The 24,458-nt window shown below is 35.5% G+C and overlaps 1 protein-coding gene across 1 annotated transcript in view; it reads left to right on the top strand.

The window, feature by feature from the left end:
• Positions 1-3,719, top strand: part of RPGRIP1L (RPGRIP1 like) — a 76,401-nt gene extending 72,682 nt beyond the window's left edge. Inside the window, 1 exon segment of the mRNA XM_035893131.1 lies at positions 972-3,719. Within this exon segment, the coding sequence (XP_035749024.1) occupies positions 972-1,075 (104 nt within the window). The 3' untranslated portion in view covers positions 1,076-3,719.
• The last annotated feature ends 20,739 nt before the right edge of the window (positions 3,720-24,458 follow it).

Here is a 24,458-nt window from a genome sequence, read left to right as displayed (position 1 = left end):
TATCCCATGTTTTTCCTTCTCCAAACCTCTTCCAAGCTGTCCCAGCAGCCTAGAAGTTGGAGTCCAGTATTATTGCATGTCCCAGAGTACTTACCCAGTTTATATAGTAAATACATAACTTCGCCATTGTCTGCTATATAATTTGCTTTCAAAAGATGTGCTGTTGAGATTATTTGTTTTTATTTAAATTCCTTCTAGAGTCATGTTAGGCAGCCTCATTGCTTTTTATGCAGGACTGGAAAAGAGCCTCATTTTTAGTGTTAGCAGCATGGTTTTAATCACAGCAGCAGAGATTGTGGCCCCCTGGGCTTACTTAGATATTGCTAAAGAATGCAATTTTAAAGCATGTTAGCTAATTTCTGTAAAATAGAAATTTTAAATACTACTTTAAAACCCACATACACAGAGGTGAAGGTAGTTAAATAGTTTAGTCTAGGGGAAGTACCATCTTCGTCTACACTTCACTATTTTTCAACACACAGAAGCCTGGAATTGGAATAATTTTGCATTGCACAACTGGAAAAAATAATTTACCATTAAATTACTAATAACTGTCCAGGCTGATTTGGACCAGTCATACACACAGAGTAGAAAATGCATTAATCAATATATTTTGTGCTTAAAATGCTTTGTAAGTATGCATATATGTATTAGAGTTTGGAACACTTATATTTGCATATTATGAAAAGCCATTCATTTATATAGGCAGTTATCTTGCAGATAGTTTTCTTTATTTCAAAGTTAATTCTAACACTAATACTTTTATTGATGTACATTCTAGTTCTTACAGTGCTCAGTTTCCAGTAGGCTGAGTGCCTGAACTGGAAGATTTCTTATTTATTTATTTATTCTCTTTTTAAAGCACATGCTAGGTGCCTTTTAATCTGTCCAAATGCTAAAGAAAATTATCAGAACAAAAGCCAGACCTTAAACGAAATTGCTAATGCTGTTTTCTGATGTTTCCTTTCTAGTTTTCGATTCACAAGATGATAGTGCAGTAATTGGAAAGCTCAAAGTAACAGTGGAAGCCCTCCATGCGCTGCGTTCAGTCTATGAGGAATGCAAAGATGACTAGGAGGCATGAAAGGGAAGTTTGCCTACAGAAGTTCCTTCTCCCAGTGTAAATACATGGTTGATAGTGCTTCAAAGATGAGATCTTTGTAATTCTTACAGTATATTTAATGTATAATTTATATGAAAAGGACGCTTGATTTGTAGTTGTAAAGTTTTGTATACTTTTCAGTCTGTTTGTTTTTATATTTCCCCCCTAAGGCTAAGAATCTCTCCACAATGGACAACGTCTTGTAAATAATTAATACCTACATGATTGAATGATGTGCTTTATTTGCATTTTCAAGATTTTTTCCTACATAAAACAGTAATAAAAATGCAAGTCAAATTTTTAATTTTTAATAAAAAAACCATAAGCCTTAGAAAACTGATTAAAAATACTTTTATGTTATCCCTAATCACCCCACTAAATGGAATGCCTGTGATTAGCCTCATTAAGAATTTTATACTGTGAAGATTTTATTAAAAGCAATATATGAAAATTACTTGGATTAATGTGTTAATCTGCCTCTTTAAAATGCTAATATCCATTTTATGCACATTAAATCTCAGTATGTGTTTTCTTTGATGCATGCAGTTCCTATCAATTAAATATAAAAAATGAGGCTAGTTGCAGGACTTATTAAATTACTGCAACCTTTTTTAAAATAACTTTTACCCTTCTACTAACATTATAATCAGCTGTTTACGATTATCATGATTTGAAGTAGGGGGAGGGCAGGCACAATCATTTTTCTGTACAGTAAAAGATTAACTTTCAGCCAACATCTGTCAAAGCACAAGAAGCAGCCATACAGTATCAGATTTTGCTTCACCTAGTTTGAGCTGTAGAGACAGGCAACTGTGTTTTCAGCTGGTTTTTGTCACTTTTAGAACTTACATCAAACATATACAGTGAATTGTTATATCTGAATAACCAGTGTCTACCTTGGAAAGTTAATTTTCCAGCTTTTAGCCAATCTCAGTGAAGGATTTAATTGATATTTTTAATGCAGCTGTGAATCAATGCTGCAAAAGGATTGTCTCTTGAGAACGAGAATATAATACATTTCATTTTTTAATTTACTTTTTATTTGTCATTTTCTTCAAAGGATTTTATAGGCTGTGGATTTCCACTGTTTGCAAACAGGCTATGTTTCTTCATAAGCATATGTAAAGTATTCAGAGAGATAAGTAATTTATTAAAATCTACCTAATTTGCCGTGATATATTAAATCTCTGCTTCAGTGATCACAGACCATTTCATTTAGAGAATTAGGCATTCCCTCTTTGTGTGATTAAAGCTCTGGAAAATGAGTTCTTTGCTCCTATTTGTGAACATTCAAAGCCTTCTAATGGCAAGAAGATGGAATAGATTATGAGACAATTCATTACAGTTCAACAGAAAAAAAAAAACCAGCTATAATGCAGAAATGCAAGTTTGAGTATCTGCATATAGTTTGAACCATCTGTGCTCTAATGGCTTCAATAATGGCTCTTCGTCTTCAGTAGGCTTTGAAATGACATCCATACAATATTAATTTGTTGATGTACATTATGAGGCCAATGGAATGAATATATTCTGACCACAGAAATCTCTGAATTCCAACATGAACCGATGGTTGACTCCATTTTAGGACCTACCATCTTCAGTAGTACTTCTCATCTAGACTTTGCCAATCCTCGTAGCATTTCATTCCTCTGGAACTTTTAGGAGACCACAGACAGCTGCATTCCTAAACCCCTCCATTCTTCAGTTAATGGCCATATGTTTGTTGTGATTTGGGCTGGCGCTTAGTTCATCATTTTGGCCACTATTTCTAGCTTTTTTTTTTGGCTCTGTGCATCTATATTGTCAATAAGACTGTTATTATACATTACAATAATTTGAAACAGCTAGATTCGACACTGAGATTAACTGAGTGGCTTTTTAGAAATTTAGTTGCGGTATTCTGTCAGGAGGTTCTTGTTATTCTTCTAATACTTTGCAAACCAAACTAAATATCCTGCACATAAACAACGAAGGAAATTGTATTGAGTTTTCATGTGTGACTGTTTACTGACTTGCAGGAGAGCTATGTAACTGGTGCTTGTTTTCTTCTGAAATAAACCATGTGGTAAAATTAGAAAATCAGTGATGTTCATCTCACTTAAACGTTTACAGTAACACCCTTAGCACTTAATCTTCGCCATCTGAAGTTGAAAACTTAGAAACCAAGCATTCGTATATTCATTAACCACAGACCTCTTTGGTAAGTTACTGCAAAATATTCCGGTTAACATTTCTTTACGTTGTGTTAACTGTTCTCAGTGACTCCAACATTAACATGTATAATTTGCCTCAGGTTCCTAAACATATTTCTTTGTAAGGCCCACTGTTACTCAAGTTTTGGATTTTAAAAGAATAATCTTGATTTCTGTTCGTGTTTATTACTAAGACGGATATAATATTCAGTGAGGATTTTTCCAACAGATGGATTGTATTATCTTATGCAACATAAACATACGAACATACTAGAAAGTTTTGTTCTTGCATTAAGTAGTTTGTATTTCCAACATGCTCTTAAATCCAAAGTCTAAATGCTGCACTGTGTGGGGAAAGTGGAAAATGTAATCTAGTACTCCTTTTGTCCAGATTTTAGCTATGAATAGCTTGAAGAAAACTTATATCTCTGTACTCTCTAGCCTAAGGCAAAAAGCATCCTTTTCTCTTGTGCTATATGTTAGTAAGCACAATTATTTTTCCATTTTAAAAATAAAATCTTTGTTAATGCTGAGTACTACCATACTTTAAAAAGTTACTTATTAAAATGAACTTTTGTGGAATAGATACTTTTTTTTTTTTTTTTCTGTGGTGTAACTTGAATGCAGCAGTGGTCCTGCATAAGATGAATTGGGCCAGGTCAGATGATCAGGCTTGTTATTCTTTATCTTTTCCCGTTAATTGTTACAGCTTACAGTCTGGCTGTGATACCTTCTTATGTGATATAGTAGCTGCTATTCTCCAGGTGTCCCAGATATGTTTATCAAGATGAAAACTTAAGTTTAGCTCAAAATAGCTACTTTTTTTTTTTTTTAATATTGCTTTTAACCCATTACCACCTTAACCTAGGGATGGAAGTTATAAGAGCAAATACATCATGAACCAAGGTAACATCTGTGTGAACTCCATCAATTTTGCTGTACAGTGTCACAGCTTATCCCATTGTATGCTTACATGAGTAGATGTAACGTGACAAAAAACTATAGCTTGCCTCACAGAACCTCTACAACTGAAGATCAGTATTTAAGTTAATAGTAATATTGTTTTAAAATGCTTTTTACTATTTCAAGGCATAGTAAGTTATTATCATAACTCAAGAAGTCACCAAAGATATCGAGACTAAATATTAGCTGTTAGATTTCATTTTCTTGTTATGTATTAGAACTGAGAAATAAATTCCAATACAGATTTAAAATTGTGCAATAAACTTCATTGCGTGTTTCAGAGCCAGAGAGATATTTTATGTTGCAGTTAGGCAGGTCTTTTTGCAGGTGATGATAATGATTTATCCATCAGGTTTTTGAGATACTCCACAAGACCACAAATTACTTAATGTTAATGTTTATTATATAGGTCTTAGTAATTGGACTAGATCCCAATCCTGCAACTAATACTGAATTGAATGCATTATGTTGCCTGCATGAAACTAATTGCAGAATATAAATTCAAGTTTATACCTTTGTATGCATGTGATAAAAATTTGCTTTTGGCACAGTATGATACGGGTGTACTGCTCTGTGCTTTTAATTCCTTTTTGGTATTGCTGATACATTTTAATTCTCTTTGCATCTTTTAAAATAGGATGAGGTAACTTTGAAGAACTTCATCAGAATAATTTCTCAAGCAGTGCAACCAGTGATTATTCTGATTACCTACTCATAACTATAAGTACCTACAATAGCCAATAGCCTTTGACTTCAATGATAATGAAAAACAAAAAATGTTTTACCATATATAGGGTAATTTTCCCAAAGAAATGAAAGGAGGAAACACCAATGAGCATCTGACTCCAAACACACAGTACACAAATAAGTAAATAAAACACAGCGAACTTAAGAAGAGAACATAGAGAAAACGTTTCTACATTTTGCAAACATTCTTTAACCTTCTTTTCTCTGTAATAAGCAGTTATTGCAGTATACCAAAACCAGACCCAGTTGGAAACTTTCCAAAAGATTGTTAATGTCAAATACTGTCCATCTGAGAAGAAATACACAAAAATGGAACTATCTATAAAGCGGCATCAGTTGTGTATCAGCATACCGTAAATAACCTGAGCAAGAGTCTATGTGGGGGTTTTTTGTAGCCTATCTATATTTAAGTCAAACAAGTTAGTGTAACTTGTAATTTATTTTAGAATGGAATTTACAGTTATCTACTCAAAGTCTTCAGTCACAGAGCTTTTCACAGAGGCTTGTGAGAGTAATGAGGGATTGCATTTCCACCCACAACATCAGACAAATAGGATAAGGGGCCTGTAACATAGCCCCAGTATAGCTATAAATGGATCCTACAACAGCATGCATGTTGTGGAAAGCATGGATGACTGTAGCTCTGTTAAAACTCTCTTCAGTATCTTCTCTTTTTGAGTTGGCCTGTTTAGGGAGAGCACAGAAGTTGACTGTTACGAAGTCTGTAGGGTGTGAGACATGCCATTTCTCCATTTTCATCATTCTCAGGGGCACAGTCTCTCTACAGCAGGTAAGCGGAAGGAAGATTTTTCTACTGAAGGCGAGTTTGTCTTTAAAATCAACGTACAGAAAGGCTGTGTGAAAAATTGACAAGATCTCCTTAGGTGCTATAAAACAATACTTCTGTTTGACTTGCACTTCAGTAAGTGGGAGGTCTGCATCCTATCAGGCCCATAATCTTAATTTTTGTACTTGGTTAATTATAAATTTTGATGAACTTCTGGGAAGTTGCAATGGGGACAGAAAACAATAGAGTGCAGAAAGATGTAGAGTGAAGAGGTTAAGCTCTTGGGGTATAGAATTAGTTTATAGTTAAGGGAGCAACAAGTTCCATGTTGTAACTGTAGGTATTGTCTGTTAGAATTTCTTTCCTGTTGCACTCCCAAGAAACTTCAGATACCTTCTTTGTAACCAGAGAGCACTGCCTCAGAAATCACAGGATCATAGAAAGGTCCGAGGCTGGAGAGGACCTCTGGAGATTACCTTGTTCAACTCCACCATTTCCCCAAAAGTTCCCGTTCCTCCCAACAGAAAGAGTCCTTGAAAAGGTACCAACGAAAAGCATTTGGGATATTGGTGAAACAGGCTTTTATTCAAAAGAGAGATGAAATTAATTAGCTATTTTCTGGAAGCTTCCCTTCTGTCTTTATGTTTACCATGTGAGGAAATAGGGCTTTACAATTAATGAGAGAAGAATCTTAACTACTTGTGACTGTTATGTTGTATTTAAGCTAATTCTCCATGTCAGTGCCCGTCATCTGGGAGAAAGCAGAAAGGACTAGCAATCTTTCATAACCTTTCCAGCTTCTGCTCAGGCTGTTTGAGGAAAAGCCCTGTAAGTGCAGTCCCCCCAAGCAGAGGCCAACCCGGCTCAGGAGGCAGCAGGAAGCTGGCTGCTGCTGTAGCAGATGGAAGGAAGAAAGTGGAGGTAGGACCTGTGAGATTGAAGAGTTATGTCTACCTAGTGTAAGTTAAGCGGCTGCAAAGGATGTGGTAATTTTTGAATGCCCGAGGAATATGGGCTCCTCCTTGGGAATGCTGTATATCAGTGAGGAAATGGAAGGAAAACGTGGGTCTGAAGTGTAGAGGAAGTCACACAGCAGATATCCTGGGAGACAAGGAAAGAGAAAAAAAATAGTATGAGGAAATAAAAGAAAATTGAGAGAGAAGTAAACATTGTAAAGACGTCGGTGTCCTGTATGAAGTGGGCTTTCATACTGAGCGTCTCCTCAGCACATGTAACCAGGGCTGGTTTCAGATGCCGAGGAGAGGGAGGGCTGCTGGAGAGGATCCTGGAGGGGGCAGCAGGCAGGGGATGGCATGTGTCTGGTTTTATCTTTGTTCATTTACCTGTTTTGATATTGAGCCTGTTTTCTTGAAGCTTTTACCTTCGGAGAAAGGTTTCCATAAACCTCTGCAGCTTTTTTGCCTGCGGGGCACACTTACCAGGGTTTTAATAGAAGAAAGTCTGTCAGGTATAGGTTATTTCATACCAAGGGAAGAGAAAGCACACAACTGAACTTTACAGTTCATTTTGTGTCCCTCCAGGACGACCCCCCTCAGCCTAAGGAACCTAATCTCCTACTATCCATTTGAAATCAAACCCTGGATACAAGCAAGGAGGTAGATGAACTGGAAGCTGAGTCCTGGCATGCCAACTTATGAAAGGGCACTCAGAGAGAAAACCATAGGAGGCAGGGAAAAAGGGAGTGGAAATCAACTGACTGGTTTCACCTGGAGTTCAGTCCTATCAAAACACAGTAATAAAACAGCATGATGCTTCTCAGCCCTAAAGGACCAAAAAAAAGCCCCAAACAAACAACAAAAAACCCCCACCCAGTAATTTGTAAAACAGCACAAATTATGGGATCATGAGGTAATCTCAAGTAATCTCTTGTGGTAAAATGTCTGCTCTGCTTTTTATACTATGCATTTTATGATTAGTTTTGCTTGTAAAGTAGTACTGTGATACCAGTTATACACATGCTCTTTAACATGAAAATGTAAGTTCATTTCAGGAACTGCTGGAGGATGGATGTTTTTCACATCTTGTAATCGTTGTTTATGTTGTGCTTTGTCTATTAGGTAAAATACAGTTTAAATGCACTAACTGAAATGGGAGATTCATATTTTAAGGTGGGGTTAGGTTTAGAGAAATAATTAGCTACGTCACTGAGAAAAACAAATACGTAGTGCATTTTCTTTGGGTTTAAAGCCAGACAAGACATTCATAATAACTTATTCTGACCCCCTAACAAAGGCTGTTGCATTTAGTTGCCTACCTGAATTATTGAAGGATCTCAGGACACTTCAGAAGAAAGGTCTGCAGTCAGTTTCTCACTTTGTTACTGCAGTTTGACATCCAGTGTATCAAGTTCAAAGCTTAAACGGAGCATGAAGTTTTGTATTATGTGGTTCCTGGTATTTTACATCCTTCACTCAAAATCATGGTTCTGCCCAGATTTGCTAAAAACTCACCCTAGGCCTAACCACTTCATTTTGTGACCCCTATAGCAAGACTAGCCCTATTTTTGTGGGTTTATTACAAATATTATTGTTCTACTTGACTAGGTTTGGTGTGAAAATACTTTCAGTGCTACCCTACTTCTTTACTTTCACCCATCTGATAATTTTAAAAATGAAATACAAATTTTAAAGGGAAATCAGTTGCATATTAAATTCTATAAATCTTATAATCCACAAATCATAGTTGTATAATATAGTTAAGCACGCTTGGAAAAAAATACTATCTTATGTCTGACTTCTTTTTTTCCTTTGGCATGCCTGCTTTTAGCATTTGCTCTTAGGGGAAATTAATGCCAAAACTTTCCTTTTTTCAAGTTATACAAAATTTGACACACAATATAGAACGTCAATTTATCTTAAACATGTACTTATTGTTAGACATAGTCTAATTATGCACGTTAATATTAATTAACATTTTTCTATTTATATCAACTTTTATATTAGTCCTTGCTCTGGTTTTTAGGATATTAAATTACTGCTTTTATAAATTGCTTAGTCAGGGAAGAAATTTATCAAAATGTGTGGAAAAATAATCTTTTTGAGATTGGTTTCTCACAAATCCTGTGACAGTGAACTAGAGGAATATAATTGTCGTCTTTAATTTCTCAACAGCTTTGAGATTGTAGTTTGTTATTTTATCTTGCAGAATTTTTCTAGTACATAAACCAAATACTTCTTCAGCACGCTGCCTAGAGAACAAAATGGGAGTTTAAAAATGAAAACTCCCATTTTACAAAACTGATATAGACCACACAATAAAATTAGGTAAGTACTGAAAGTACCCACTTTGTGTCATTACATCATATATCAGAATGCATAAAGTATGACTTGTGGGTGAAAGTTGCCCCCTACTGTCTGATGTGACATTTGCATACAGAATAGTAATTCACAAAATTTGAGATTAATTTGTCTACTGTTTCTTTAAAGAACATATTTTACTTCTAAATTTTAGAATTTCATATGGATGTATGGTATGTACAAGATCAGATGTTACAGGAAGAAAATTAGCTCAGAGAGTGCAGCAGTGAAAGCCAACAGGTAGCGCTGAACAGATTAAATAGTAAAATGAAGTGATCTGTTTACTTTTATTTAGGCCTCTACATAAGTGTGAAGTATATCTGGCATTTTTATATATATATAAAAAATGAGATATATATATAAAACTGGAGGAATTAAATTGAAATGACCTTATTGTTTTTCCTACCTGCTTATTGCAGTGGAAATTTCATGGGTTTCATGGTTTTCTACACAGTGTGACTCTACCACTCAACTCATACAATGTTAGATAAAAGGTAAAAGCCAGTTTAGGAGGGGAAAACAGAGATTACAGAAACAAGGAAATAAATGTGTAACTAACAAAAATGTTGCCGAGATGTTGATCGGTGTTTCATTCCATATGTATAAGACTTGGAGTTAAAAAAATGTGATTTGGAGGGAATCTCTACCCATGCTGGGTGTTACAAACCTTTAAAGGGATTTGGTTTAAAACAATTCATTTTCAGTGTGTAGTTACTTGCTGCAGACTACTCCTTTCTGACCTCTTATTTCAATTATGAAATAATCATAGAGTATCCTATGATATACCAACCACACATGGTTAATTTGAGTAGGTTTTTTGTTTGTTCAAATTGTTGTGGACATTAAGAAACAAACAAATACACAAGCTTTTAAAACACACCTTTTCAGAGTACTGTAAATTAACTTTTTGTTTATTCCTTAAATAGCAGTAGTTCATTCAGCTTAACTACCTACGGATGCTTACTGAGAATTTGTCAGCAACGCAAGTTAGCAGTTCAAAATCATTACATGCATAAATAATTTAAAGACTGAGGAGGAATTAATCACAAATGCCAAACCTCTGGGAAGCTTGTAAAGCATTGTCCTAGTCACAATGTGAGTATGTGTTCTTATTTATACTGCGCAAATGGTACTTGAAAACAGCTACAGTGGTAACGAAACAATTGCCAATGTTTATGCTTTCAAATTATGTCTGTCAGAACAATTTGCATGTAAGGATCTTAAATGATTCAGTAGTAAATGCCAAACAGCATTGTAGCAGATGACAACTGATATCACATTGATATTATTAAGATTTATTACATTGCTACTAACAAGATATAGATACCATTTTTGTTGGATATTTTTATGAAATAACACTATTTTCAAATCCAGCCTTTGATTTGCAGTTTCTAAAAAGAATTCCTAAAGCATTTTACAAACTCTGTAGCGTATAGAAATTATTTTGAAAAGGGGAAAACTAGGGAAAAAAAATGCCTGGAGGCAGTTGGTGGGAGTTGAGGATATGTCAATGGCAAAGTGCCAACACTTTGTGTACAAGGACTGAGATTGCAGGGATAATGGGGTGTTTATGAAGGTAACACACATTCTTTTCCTCTCAATCCTAGTACCTGTTGCTCCTGCCTCTACTACTTAATTTCTGTAGAAGACCTCTTTCTCTTTTTGAGGTCTCATTGGCACCGTTGGGGAGATATCAGCCAGGAGTGGCAGCTTCTCCTTGGATGTTGCTCTAAAGGTGAAGCTTTGCATGCCCACAGGGGACAACAGGGCAAGTTTAAGGAACAGATATCCATGGAGGCTTACTAAATACTTAGAAACCACTTGTGGCTCAGAAATGCCCTGAGCTGAAAATAGGTAGAGGGTGAGAGAATGTTTAGGAGGATGTGGTATTTGGTCTTTCCCCGTTGTTATTATTTAGGCACTCTTACATGTTGTGGCAATCAGGATAATCAGCTAAATGGACCTTTGATCTGACTCCACAATATAAATTTCAAGTCATTTATATTGCAACATGAAAGTAAGCCTTATGTGTTAGCCTCTTGGTTGTTAAGCTTTCTACTTCGTTGCTCAAGAGCTCTTCAACAGTATACTGCATCCAGCATCATCCTGTTTGGGACAACAGTACAGCAGATGCTTTTAAACGGGAAAAGGAACAAAAAGCAATCAGGACTGGCATTATGACACCTGAAGCACAATACAGGTTATGTACTCTAATTGCTCAGGTTCTTTTTTCTTTAATTCCTTGCATGCCAGAGGTCATGAACTGTACACAGCTTTAAGTTTGGGGTCACAATGGAACTTAAGTATTCTGTAACCCGGTAATCAAATTATCACTCTGTGGTTTGCTGACTTGCCACTATCTCTGTTCTTCCAGCCACTACTATCATTTCAAGAATTTAGGGTTTAGTGCATATGCTTTGAAGTCATTAGTATATGTGAAAATACATACTTGAACAAGCAACCACTGTGTTGCACAAGTTTCAGCTTCCTCTCGTCTGAACTGTGATGTGGTCCCAAAATGTTCAGTTTAACAAGGTTTCACTGTAACCCAAACATACACTGTAAATTTATCTGCATTAAATTAAAAACAAAAAGTACAACATAGCAGTCATATTTGTAAGCATTCACAAACAGGGTCAGACCAAGTAACAGATCTGATGCAGTATTTCTGAAAGGATGTAGAATGATCAATGCAAGAAGCAGACATCTGGCAATATTACAGATGTCTTTCTCAGAAAAAGGAAAAAAAAAAAAAAAAAGTAAAATATTTTAATCCTAGAAATTTAAGGAAAGGCTGACCAGATATTTGAGAGGAGATTTTTCCAAAGTTCCAGGATTTTGCTTTTTGACATTTACTATTGTAGTTCAGATTTCATCATATGTGTGAATGTTGAGTCACTCCTTAATTTCACTTTTATGTTGTCACCTTTTACCTCAAATGTTCTTGAGTTCATTGCTCTTCTTGTGGCACAAGCATCACTACCAGCATGTTTTACCTTGTCTATATCTACCATGTTCCTGCTAAGTGACCAGAAGTGAAACCCTACCATTAGTTGTGTATATAGCTGTGTATATTGGAGATGATACGTTGTGTAAATTTAAATATGTGTACTAACATGCAGCATAAATGCAAATATGATCTAGAATATTGACTTTTTGTATTTACCTCTATATTTTCATCTATAGGTTATTAATCTTAATATATTCCTTAGCTGGTATAGCACAGACACTGACTAAATTCTTCTATTGATTGTGCCTTGGATCAGCATAGGAGCAGCATCACAGAGAGATACTGCACTGGGCAATCTGAAGTATCCCAGGGCAAAGGCTGGTTTTTGTTTTGTTTTCAAATGTATAGCAAGGCAAAAATCCATCTGTCAAATTAACAGCAAGATCCTGTTTAAAGAAGCAAAATCCTGCTTGTGTCAAGACATTTACTGTAGTTTCCCATTAAATCTTGTTGCAATTTATTTCCTTCTTCACTAAATGCAACATATCTGACTGAAAAGTAGTTCCAATAATGTGAAGTTTTCTGAAAAGTCATGAATACCTTATGTGAGTGAAAATATGTTCAGTTGCCTGTTGCTCCACAGCCATTAATCTGATGAATAAAGAGTTTGCACATGGGTTCACTCAGAGAGTTAACATCTGATTTTACATGGAAATATTTGAAAGAAAAAGTGCAGCATAGCCTGAAGCCTGTTAGAAAGATTTTTAGAGATTTATTTAATGCAGTTTCTTGCCTTGGTTCCTATTGTCTACTTAGAGAAGAATGTTGTTTTGAAATGTAAAATTAAATAAGGGGAAACAGTTCAAACAACATTTCTACTGGACAAAAAAAAAAAATCCCTTACCTCAAACACATACAAAACCTGTCGGTTTTCATTACTCATCTGTTGTTCTACTATTTCATTATTGTCTACATTAAATCAGATGATTCCCCACCTCTACACTGGTGCTTTGGAGATAAAATAAAGGGGCAGGAACTACCTTCATTTATCAACATGAAATAACATCAGCATTTGTACTGGGATAGTATTTATGTCAATAATTCATTTTTAGAACAAAGAATGAAAAGAACTAGTAGTTATTGTTTCTCTCTGTGGAGATAAATGCTTGATGCAGGAGCCACTAGTTGGTTGAACATGTGAAGTTACAGGGCAATACTGAATCTCAGCTTGATCTTAATATGGATTCTAGTTTCCTGGTGAATTCAGGAAATCTTCAAATTTAAGTTGCGTCCCTGTTTGCTGTTTCTATTATTAATTTTGAATTTATTAACTCTTGGATGTTATTACTTAGAGTTGGAGAGAATGTGGAATAGGTGGGACATCTGTATTAATTAACTGAATGCGTTGAATGACCCATTATTAGTAAGATCGTAAGTACTCAGCCTCTGACAGTTATCTCGCTGTTTCCTTATTACAGTGCACTGGATGTGGATGCTTGACTGGAATTTCCCTTACTTCTTCCTATAATGTTTTTTAATGACATTGAAGAGACTTAAGAGTTGAAACTAATTCTCATGATATCAGAAATTGCATTGTTTTGACAAAGAATGTTTCATGTTGCATTCATATTGTGTACTTGGCAAAAAGCAAGACTAGATGCATCACTTGAAAATACTTTTGTCTTTTTGAAGTTGCTATTTAAGATAGCAAAACATTTTTTAAAATCTAATTTTTGAATCTTTTCTGACCTGAATTGGTAAACTGTCATAAACAAGCTCATTTTCATTCAAAATACTCCATGAAATAATCTGTTCTGTGTCTAATGTCTTTGGTCTAAAATCTGATGCTTGCTCATTTCTGAGGGAGTTCAATTCCTTAATACAGTTGTACATACCGAGTTTTGGGTTGGATTGTTGTTGTTGTTGTTTAAAGTTAAATTTGCTGACTTCTACAGATTTTATAATTACAAGTAGCTGTGAACTATACTCAAATGGCAGTTGAGTGTCCTTAGATTATGAAAATATAACATTCATATTCTGATCTGTACTCTGTTGCATATGTGGGGTTGCCCATGGAGACCAGCTGGCCCATGTGCCTTCAAGATAAGCCTGGACTGTTTAGATAGTTCATGACCAAATACAGAAAGCCAAAGGCAAGAAAATGAAAGCTTATTTCTTTACTTTTAGCTACTCCTATAGATAGCAAACATTGACTATGTACTACAAAAGCCTCAGATCCTTCAGACACCACTTGGAATGTTTGGCTGTGACTTGTCTTCTCAGAAGCTTCTATAGGAAGGCTTCCTTTTCTTGCCAAATCTTCATGTATTGGAACAAAGCTTGTTTCAGAGCAGGCTTTGTCCTCATTTAGCTTGGTTATTAACTTTGGAAGATTATGAAAAGATACAGATACAGGCTGTACAAGAAAGGGGCTTTTCTGGCCTGCTGAAGGGTGAAAAATAAAGCCACAGATTGAATAAGAGCGGAGAGTAAAATAATGCTGTGAAATGAAATGTTGGTGGGGGGAAGAACTTTAACTCTGAACTGCAGTCGCATGTTGTAATGCAATCTTTTATAAGATGATGTCTCCAGAAGCGAGTTATTCCAAATGGGCCATCATTGAATTGAGATTAAATGACTCCTATTATATTTCTTTACCTGGTGCCTGAGAGATATAAGAACAGGTACATATACTCAGGGTGTGTTTTTTAAATGGGATATTGACACCTATCAGCTGCTTATGAAAACTTCCATCTGTGCTCCCTTGATTGATAAGAAAATATGCTGTTTGCAGATTGTATCCTGTTGTTCTGTTACGAAACTGAATTGACTTAAACGTGGCTTTCCAGAAGAAGTCAAATGCTCTTGAATAGGTAAAACCACTGTATTTAAAGAGCATTTTGAGTAAGTAAATTCTTCAATGTGTTAATAGATATTGTCCAGAACAATAGAGGCATATATGCCTTGGGGATAATGCGTGGATGTGTGTGGCAGATGCAAGGCCTGCATATGGATGTTCAAATCCACATCAAGGATTGTATCAACTCAGCATGATACAGCAATTGAGAATGGCTGTTTGTAGAGCTCTGGCCAGCATTAGCAAAAAAAAAAAAAAAAAAAAAAAGTAAGGTTTGCATTCCACAATGGTATTGTAAGTCAGCCTCTGTAAACCTTCCTTCATGTGGGTGCACATCATTCTTCAGGCACATCCTTGGTTTAGGCTAACTGTGACTCACATGGATAATGTGTTAATCTGACAGCTAATCTTGCTAAAAAATGGATTAACTACTATGTACACATGACAGAAAATATCTAGCAAGAGGCATGTTTTTGCTTTTCAAATACTCTATTCCAGTGGACTCCTCCTTGTGTTCAAGGGGGCCATCTGCTCATTAAAAATGGGTTATATTCACTTCTACTTCTGAAGAAAGATGGCTCCTTATTGCCATTTAACCTCAGAAAACTTTCTGAGTTTTTTTCTCCCTGATAATTCTTCTTGACATTTTCATATCATCAAAGTTAACTATCTTGCCCATAAAGCTATTGAGGATGCAAAAACATCTGTGAACCATGCCCTGCCATTAAGTACTTCCCCAATCAGGATTAGCAGTCACTGTTTTGGTTTTTTTTCCCAAGGAAAAAGTGCATGAGTCCTTAAACAAAGGATGGATTTCTGATTAACTGAAATGACACCTCCTAATTATTAGCTTTGTCTGTAATAAAATGTGAAAATAATTAAATCTTACTTTTAGAAGACACTAACTTCTGCAGTATATTGTTCCTAACAGGCTCTAAAATAACTTGACAAGAGTCTCACAAAACACATTGTAAAATAGGAATGGGGTAAAGGTCATTCCACCTGCTGTGGCGATACTAAAACTAGTCTTGTTGGCCTAACTGAAATTCACAAAAAAGTAGTTTAGGACAGAAAGTTGAAAACAATACTGAGGTGTAGAGTATTCACCTTTTATTCTTGGAAGCAGCAGTATGGATAACTGCAAATTGTCACCCAAAAGAATTAATGGAATTAAAAACATTTAATTGATAACCAAAGATTCATCTTCATGACTAATTCAAAACTGCCATCTTCTAGAGTTACTAAAGATAAGAAGGAGTTCCCCAAGGTGTTATCATACAGATAAATTATAAAATGCAAAACCTATTATACAAAGTACTGGTAGATAGATAATGCAATATTTTTAACTGATTTTATTGCAATTGTTTCAGTTGCAGTAATTTCTGAAGTGAAAATAAATCCCAATTTAAATTTTCCATTACCTTTTCCCAGTAAATGCTGCAGTGTATTGTTTTCTATTTCAACTATCAGAGGCTTTCTTGCACAAGGCTGTACACATCCATGTGTTTGGAAATTTGCTTATGTATTCATTGCCAGGCAGGGTTTTGCTTCTTCAATAGTGATCAGATATTAGTTTGACTGTGTGTGGAAATGTGCAGTAAATCAGTGATGAGTTTTTCCATATGTCTTCCATAAAATCCAAAAATGGTTATCTAATGTAAGCCAGAACATTAGAAAACAAATTCTACTGTTATATATTAAAAAGGGCCTTAGCAGAGCTATGAAATAAATAAATAACGTAACACGCTGATCTTAATAAAATGAATTGCTATAACTGTTGTAGTTAAAGGATTCTTTTATTTAGCTAATGAATTTCGTGAAATATGAGATTATCTTGTTACACCTAATTATGTAACCCATTTGCTCCGGGGTTTAGAAGCGGCAGATACGTGAATCAGTCTGTGGGTCAACAGCTACCCAAAGATGCTGCAGTTAAATCCAGTTTCCTGACTTTTCAGATGTGATCCAAGTCATGAAGTAGAAGGTCAAATAAGTGCTTTCAAACACTGGAGCTCTAAGGGGAGTTCTCTGAACTAAGTGGTGCTGGTTCAAATACATTGAGTCTGTCACCGTAGGACAGAACTGACCTCTCTTCTTCATTTTGTCTCTGCTCATTTCTTTCTTTATCTTTAGAGAGAGAGAGTTAAATAGATCCCTTGATGTTATGCGGTATCTAGATCCATTATACAGTATTGTATAAGTGATTATAATTATAATATAAGTGATGAAAAAAATAAATAGCTCACATAGGAATTTATTTGGCATCTTTTTTGACAGGCTAGCTTTTAAAAGCAACTTTACTTAGGTAGAATTTGAAAAATTGTATTTAGATAGAACACACAGAGGTCTATGATAGTTCATACAATATAACTTGGAGCACATTGCAGCATCTGGATAGACTAAATTTTACGTCATTCATCTGTACAGACTGCTTTTCCTTGAGTTAAAAAAGTCATATGTAAAAATTCCCAGATATCTCTGTCTTAAGACTGAATAAAGAAATTAAAGTAGCTGAAAAGGGTTACTATCAGTCATTTAGGGAAATTTTTTGAGTGATGAGAAGATAACTGTTAGCTCATTGGTTTAAAAAAAGTGGTCTCCTCTATAGACAATTTTGTATTTTATAAATGACTACAAAATAATTGATTGCAAAATGAGATAAATTAACAAAATCAAGCTGAAAATCACTACAGTGTATTCTTAACCTTAAGTACCTTTTTAGTGCAAGTCCAATTGAAAGAAACAATTTATAATAAATAGAATATATCCTATTTCTCTTCTGAGAATCCATTACCATGCAATAAACCTACATATTCCCAAGTGCTTTTATTATTAACATAACATGTCAATTGAATCAGCAAATAATTTTCAATCTGAAAATCATCTTCATGGCAATTACTGAAATTAAATATACAATTTATATGAAATGCATAGGGTGTGTAATTGACTCAACTAAACAGTACTTTGAATTCTAGTTTATATTAAACTTCTGTGTCTATATTCAATATAAAAGCGTGAAACCTGGAAGTACTGGCTAGTCCAAATTGAGATACCTGTCCCACCATTAAGTAAAGTAACATGAGCTGATAATTGTACAACTTTACTGTACAATCAGAAATTCACTTTCATGAACGTGTACTAAAAGTAGTATTTTTTGACAATTAGTGCATGTAAAATGTAGAGTTTCACAGATGTTTACCAGAAGTTAACCTTAGTCTCAAAATAAACTCATGTACCTGTTCATGTCACATAAATTAGGGGATATAAAGTATTTGTGATCGATTGCTATCTTTTAAATCACCTGTGGCTCATATGTATTTGAATATTGGTCAAGAAGCTATGTCATGTGAATATAGAAGGCAATACATGGTCTTGTAATTACTTTAAATTGTAGACTTTAAGAGGCAGTGAAGTGACCCGATCCCATCCTTCAGTGCAGTACAGGGTCCCCTATTTCTACTTTTTACCTGTAAGCCATGCTGTTCCTTCCCTTTTATCTCTCTTTCTTTATTGAAAGTGACCTTTGGCTATGTGAACTTTTTGGTATGCAGTTTTTAGAACTGGAGAGATTTGCCAACAATGATGTAAAATTAGAGTTTTCATTATCTTTGTAAAATAATAAGTAGCAGTAATAGTACTCTAAAAGTGTTTCTGGTTGTTACAGCTTTCCATGTTCAGACCCTGATTCCAAATAGCAATCCAATACCGATTCCAGAACATTAGCGATACCAGTTGTTTCTTAGAGTTTGAAACACGCAGAATATCTTGAAAAGTATGAAAGATTGTATTGTTTTGATATTTCTGCTTTTTTTTTTTTTTTTTGTTGTAGTTCTGCTTTTGTTTTGCTGCAAGGAATCAAGAAATGCTTTGGTTTTTTGAGCAAGAGAGTTATAGGAAGGAAAAGATTAATTATACTAACGAACCCTGTATTGTTAGCTACAGTGATAGCTGTAGACATATTTTACTCCTATAAATAGCTCCTCTTTTATCTAACATCTTTCAGTCAGATGGTGCTAAGATCCCTCCTTCCTCACTAAGATTCCTACAATCCGTATTTCAGCAGTATGTTTTATATGTAATGCAATAAAATCCACAAAATGTGCTGTTGCTTTGCCTTTTAGTACAGTAGCATAAAATTATGAAAGAATAATGGCTGTACGGGACGAATAAGAATAGTCAGGTTTGGATTTCATTTTCTAAATGAATTCAGCTGGACTGACAGCCCTAGAGGTGCCCTTAAGCAGAGAAATTGTTAGAGAAGGTTAGATTAGGTGATAATTGCAGGACAGAATAAAAGTTGAACAACTGTTTTTCTCTCTTTCTGGATTTTTGAGGAGAACTGAATCAGTTCAGCATATTGAGAAACCAGGAAAACAGTGGGCTTCTCACATTGTTTGTCCTGAAAATTAAAACCTCAATAATGTAAAAATGCTGAAAAGCCTCTTAATATATTCTACAAAATTCCGAACTTGCGTTGCCAAGAGGGTATTTACTTATGTTAGGGCTCCATCTACAGGCACGAGGAAGAAAATCTTGCCATTGATGGCAGCTATCTGCTTCTGGGGCTTCACTGATTCACCATGTTTAACATAATAAAGTCTTTCCTTTTACTTGGGTCAGCATACTTCAAGCTGATTTGCAGCCACAGTTAAAGTATCTGGTCTCTAATTATTTCCAGTAAAGCAGCAAATAAGGTTATACTGACCATTTCTTTATATGCCAGCATTCTGGTCGTGTTGACTTAAATTTCAAGTATTTTTATTATCAAAAGGCTAGCAGGCACAGAGGATCTTATCAATAATCTCACTCACACTTTTATCAAGTTCCATTTTTAAAATTGTTAGGGTTTTTGCCCCCTCACTATTTCAGTTTGAGAGGCTCTTCAAGAACATGGTTCCTCAGATGAGCACTATTTCAGTAATTTCAATCTAAATGTATTAATGGGCTTTATGTATCCTCTTGATTTTAAGCCACTATTGACCTTGAGTGAAAATAGATTGGATGTAATCCTCACCCTCAATTTAAGATAATGTTTAGAAACCAATATAGTGCTTAATATAAATAAATAACTGAAATAGTGCTCTTTTATTTGGTACTTTTTGCCATCCATATATGAATTGGAATTTGACTTAGGTCTTCCATTTCTTTGGAACAGTCAACCAGAAGAGAAAACAGCCACTTGTGAGGAAAATGGAAGCTGACCAATGCATAAGTGCACGTATGTTTATTTCTCCACTACTGTCTGTATGCTCAATCTATATTGAATTATTAATCTTATACGAGTTAAAACAAGCTAACAAAAAATACTCAGATCTTGTCTTTCCCTTATAAAATAAGTAGAAGTAGGTAGTAAATTAGGGGAAATAGTTAAATATTAAAAATGGCAGTAAAAGAGAGGGCTAAACATGGGACAGTACAAAGCATTGACATGGTTTACTGAAAGTCTCACACTTAAGCAAATGGGCACACAAAGTTGATAGGACAAAATTTAGAGGTACAGAGATCAGTCTCACAGTTTTTGTACCTGAACAGTTAATGAGAGTAATAACAGTACTGATGAGAGTTTAGCTACCGACTGCATAATCGTAGCCAAGAAATGCATGGAATAGTGGGCACTTGCTTGAGCATGACCAAACACATTAAAAACTTGTAAGAATCTAAAAAGAGTATTGCTAAAGAATGTGACAACTGCCTAGTAACTAAGGTTGAACATTGGACTTTCTAATTAGAAAAGGAAGAGTGAGTAATTGACATAATGGATAAACAAGTAATTATTGGGGGGTTAATAGTTAAGAACTGTTTCATAAATGGAACATAAAATATCCAGTTGTCAATTTTCTTCTAAAATAAAGCTCAGACAAAGCGAATGCTCTCTCTGCATCCATTTGCAGCAGTCCCCCATGCAGTTGCAAGTCTTAGGAATAGCGATCTACTGAGGGTAAATTTAAGTTGCTTACTCCCAGAACCTCGAGAGCAGTGAGGTCCGCTACCTTCCTATTTACTGGAGGGTAGTGGACAGTAAGAGAATGCAGACATGATTACTGTGGAGCAGGTGATGGTACTCTCGGGTAACCTGTGCATCAAAACTATTACTTGCTAATGTTCTTGTGGATCTGAAACTGGAATGGATGTGTGTCTGTTTCCTAAACGTTTGTGACAAGTAAGAAATATTAAGGAAAGAAACACCAGCTGCAAAATGAGAGCAAGCAGCTCTAGCAGGTGCTGCTATAGGCAAATACTGTGAAGAAAAGCGAGTTGGATGTGGGCACAAAAAATATGTCTAGACTAGTTTCATTGCAGTGCTCCCCACTTAAATGAGGAACAGCAAAGTTATTAAAGAAACAATGCATTCAAAAATCAGGAATAGTGCTCCAAATCAACAAGACTGAGCTAATGCAAGTTTGAAAATATGGGAGGAACAGTTGTTAGTGCAGTTATCTTACCATTTGCCAGCAGGGGAAAGGGAAGTTCAGTAAAATAATTTTGAAGGGTTTGTGTATTAGGTTTTGGGTTGGTTTGGGTTTTTTTAAATAACGAGTAGATAATACCCCAATACATTTATAAGAACAGTAACCTTACAGCATGAATTGAAAATTTAATCCAAAGAAATGTGAATAGTTTTTAAAACAAGTAAATTATATGCAGTATACAATCAGTGAAGAGAAACTTTCACCATGAAAAGAAAGCTGAGGCTGTCCAAAACTTGCCAACTCTTTGGATACTCACATATGTTCAGAGTTTTTAGGCCTCCTATTACAAAAAGTTCATTTGTAGGTTGGCCAGAACAGCAAAACCACTACATAAGTTGGCTAAAGAAAGGAAACCATTTCAGTGATCAGCAGTGTGTGATTTAGCATTTTGAGAGTCAAAGAGGCTCTTGTGATTGCTCCTGTTTTAGTCTCCCTCTGCTTCAAAAACCTTTTCATATTGTGCACAGCTGCTAATACTTACAGTTTGGGGATACTGTTGACACAGAAACACAAAGGGTTTGAGATATTGCTAGCTTATTACCAGGGTGGGAGGTCAGGAGGAGGACGTGTGGGGGTAGGAGTTTTCCAGAGACAAATTATTGCAAAAGCAACGCATGACTATCATTAAAGACTATTTTCTTGGTTGGAAATTTATGATCAGGATAGACCATGCATCTCATTCAATGATTCCGTAGATTCAGGTATTCTGAGGGAAACTTGCCAAGCAATTACAGATCTGTCACACTATGCCGCAGACTTGAACACAATCGTGGCAATGCTACTGTTGGCAATCATATGGCGTTTTGATTGCAAGTTGCAAGTATTTCTACAAACAGAAATGAGTGAGCTTTGGTTGGAAATTTATGATCAGGATAGACCATGCATCTCATTCAATGATTCCGTAGATTCAGGTATTCTGAGGGAAACTTGCCAAGCAATTACAGATCTGTCACACTATGCCGCAGACTTGAACACAATCGTGGCAATGCTACTGTTGGCAATCATATGGCGTTTTGATTGCAAGTTGCAAGTATTTCTACAAACAGAAATGAGGAGCTGTTTTGTAAAAAAAAAAAAAAAAAAAAAAAAAAGCCTTCTTTGTTCTAAACCCATGAGTTACTGAAAGTGAAATCTTGAAATTTGTGCTATATATGAACAAGCAGTTGATAAACGGCTTACTTGAGAAAGTATCTTTTTGAGCTGTCACAATAAAAGCTTATTGTTCACTGTGAAATATGCGGTATTCTACAGGAGATTAAAAACAGGTGATGATGGCAAGGATGGGGCATTGATGTGCACAGACAAATGTGGTTAGTATGTCAGATCACAGGACATGTGGAAAGACGAACAGAATCTGGCCCCTCTGTGGGTTCATTTTAATTATGCTGGTTGGGCATTACCAGCAATGGGTACCTCTAACATCAGACTGTACTAAATTTTTTGAGAAAAATGAGATAATGTGATTTTTAAACTGCTGGACTGCAGGAACCATGGCATTTTGCACGTTATGCTTGGACATGAGTGAGGTTCTTGCAGTCTGGCAGGTCTGGACTTTTTCACAAAATGGCCTAGAAGAAACCAAGGAGAAGCTGGTTGTACTTGGGCTGAGGCTAAAGACTTAAATTCTTTTAGCAAGTTTGTCAAGCTCTGTAGTCTGTAGAGAAAGACAAGTTGTTCGCAAAGTGACTCAGATCAGGAATTTAACCAAACCTTGATGGACCACCTTTTGGGTGGAATCAAAGAAGAAATCAAGAGAGCTTAGACCACTAGTTTAAGCGTAACCTTTGTAAATACCCTCAAGGGATTTCATACAGTGTTTGGTAGTGAACTGCAAAAAATAGTATTCCCATGGATAAAGTTTCTAAAAAAGGAAAAAAAAAATAATTTGAATGATGTAGAAAACCTGTAGATAAAAATCATGTTTATTTCTACAAAAACTAAAACATTCTAGCAGGTAAGGACACTTAGCTGTACTTTTTATAATGTTTCCAAGCATGACTTTACAATCCTAGGAGAAAGAAAAGCAGGACTCCTTTGAGGGATCCAATAAAATACTGATGCACATATAAGAAGTAATGGATGGGATACATTGGGTCCCAAGACTTTATTCAGAGTTGTTAATAAGGAATAGATGATGTGATAACAAGGACTTCAGTAAAATTGCCTCAATATAATGATTGTATGATGTGCTGACTAACAAAGACTTTGAAGTGAGAAGCAAAGAAACAATTTCCATCTGTTCAAGAATGTTGTGCATTCTTGATAAATAGAGAGGATTAAAGGAAAAAAAACACCTGATTTCAACATCTGTTTCTTTTCAAATGGAAACAAATGAAGGTTAGTAAGCTTTTGGCTATTGGAGTGGGTTTGGTGGGGGTTTTTTACTTGTTTGTTTTTTTTAAAACTCAGGTAAAAAAATGGGGTAATAGAATGTCCAATAGTAACAACTTGGTGTTGTGTTCATAGAGAAAGAATGTGGATTCCTATCCAAAACATGTTTTTCTGTAGAAGTCACAAGGGGGGGAAAAAAACCCTCAAAACTTTGAAGCTAAAGAAATTTTGTACAGAATGAATGTGTCAGTATGGTTCAACTGGCAAACAGGTGAGTTGCCTGTGTGTCCTCCAGGCTGTTCTTACACTGAGTGACAGTTACTGCATCAAGCTGCAGTTTCACCTGGCCACTATCATACAGGTGACAACTTTGCAATTCCTTTCTCCTTCAGCTTTATTTCTGTGAAAATTCTACATGCCCTAAACTGTTGTTAATATTCTGCTTGTGGTAACTCTGATTTTAATGCTAAACTGTGCCACCAGATTAGTTAAAATTAATCCTTGCTGAAAATTGAGAAGTTGGAGTTGAAAAAGCAGGAAAACTATTCCTTGAGGTATCTTGCTGATTTTAATCACCATCAAACTTCACACTTTTACTAGCATGATTCAAATCAGTCTACCTTGTCACCATCAGAGTACAAAGCATCCATCTGAAGAGAATGCTTAAGGCCTTGACATGTAAGGTGTTTGACTGGACCTTGTCTCTGCTCTGCAAAGCATCCAGCGAACTGCTGCTGTACAA

The sequence above is a fragment of the Egretta garzetta genome, unplaced genomic scaffold, assembly GCF_000687185.1.
Source record: "Egretta garzetta isolate BGI_Z169 unplaced genomic scaffold, ASM68718v1 scaffold314, whole genome shotgun sequence".
Taxonomy (NCBI): Eukaryota; Metazoa; Chordata; class Aves; order Pelecaniformes; family Ardeidae; genus Egretta; species Egretta garzetta.
This window is presented reverse-complemented; position numbering and strand designations above follow the sequence as displayed.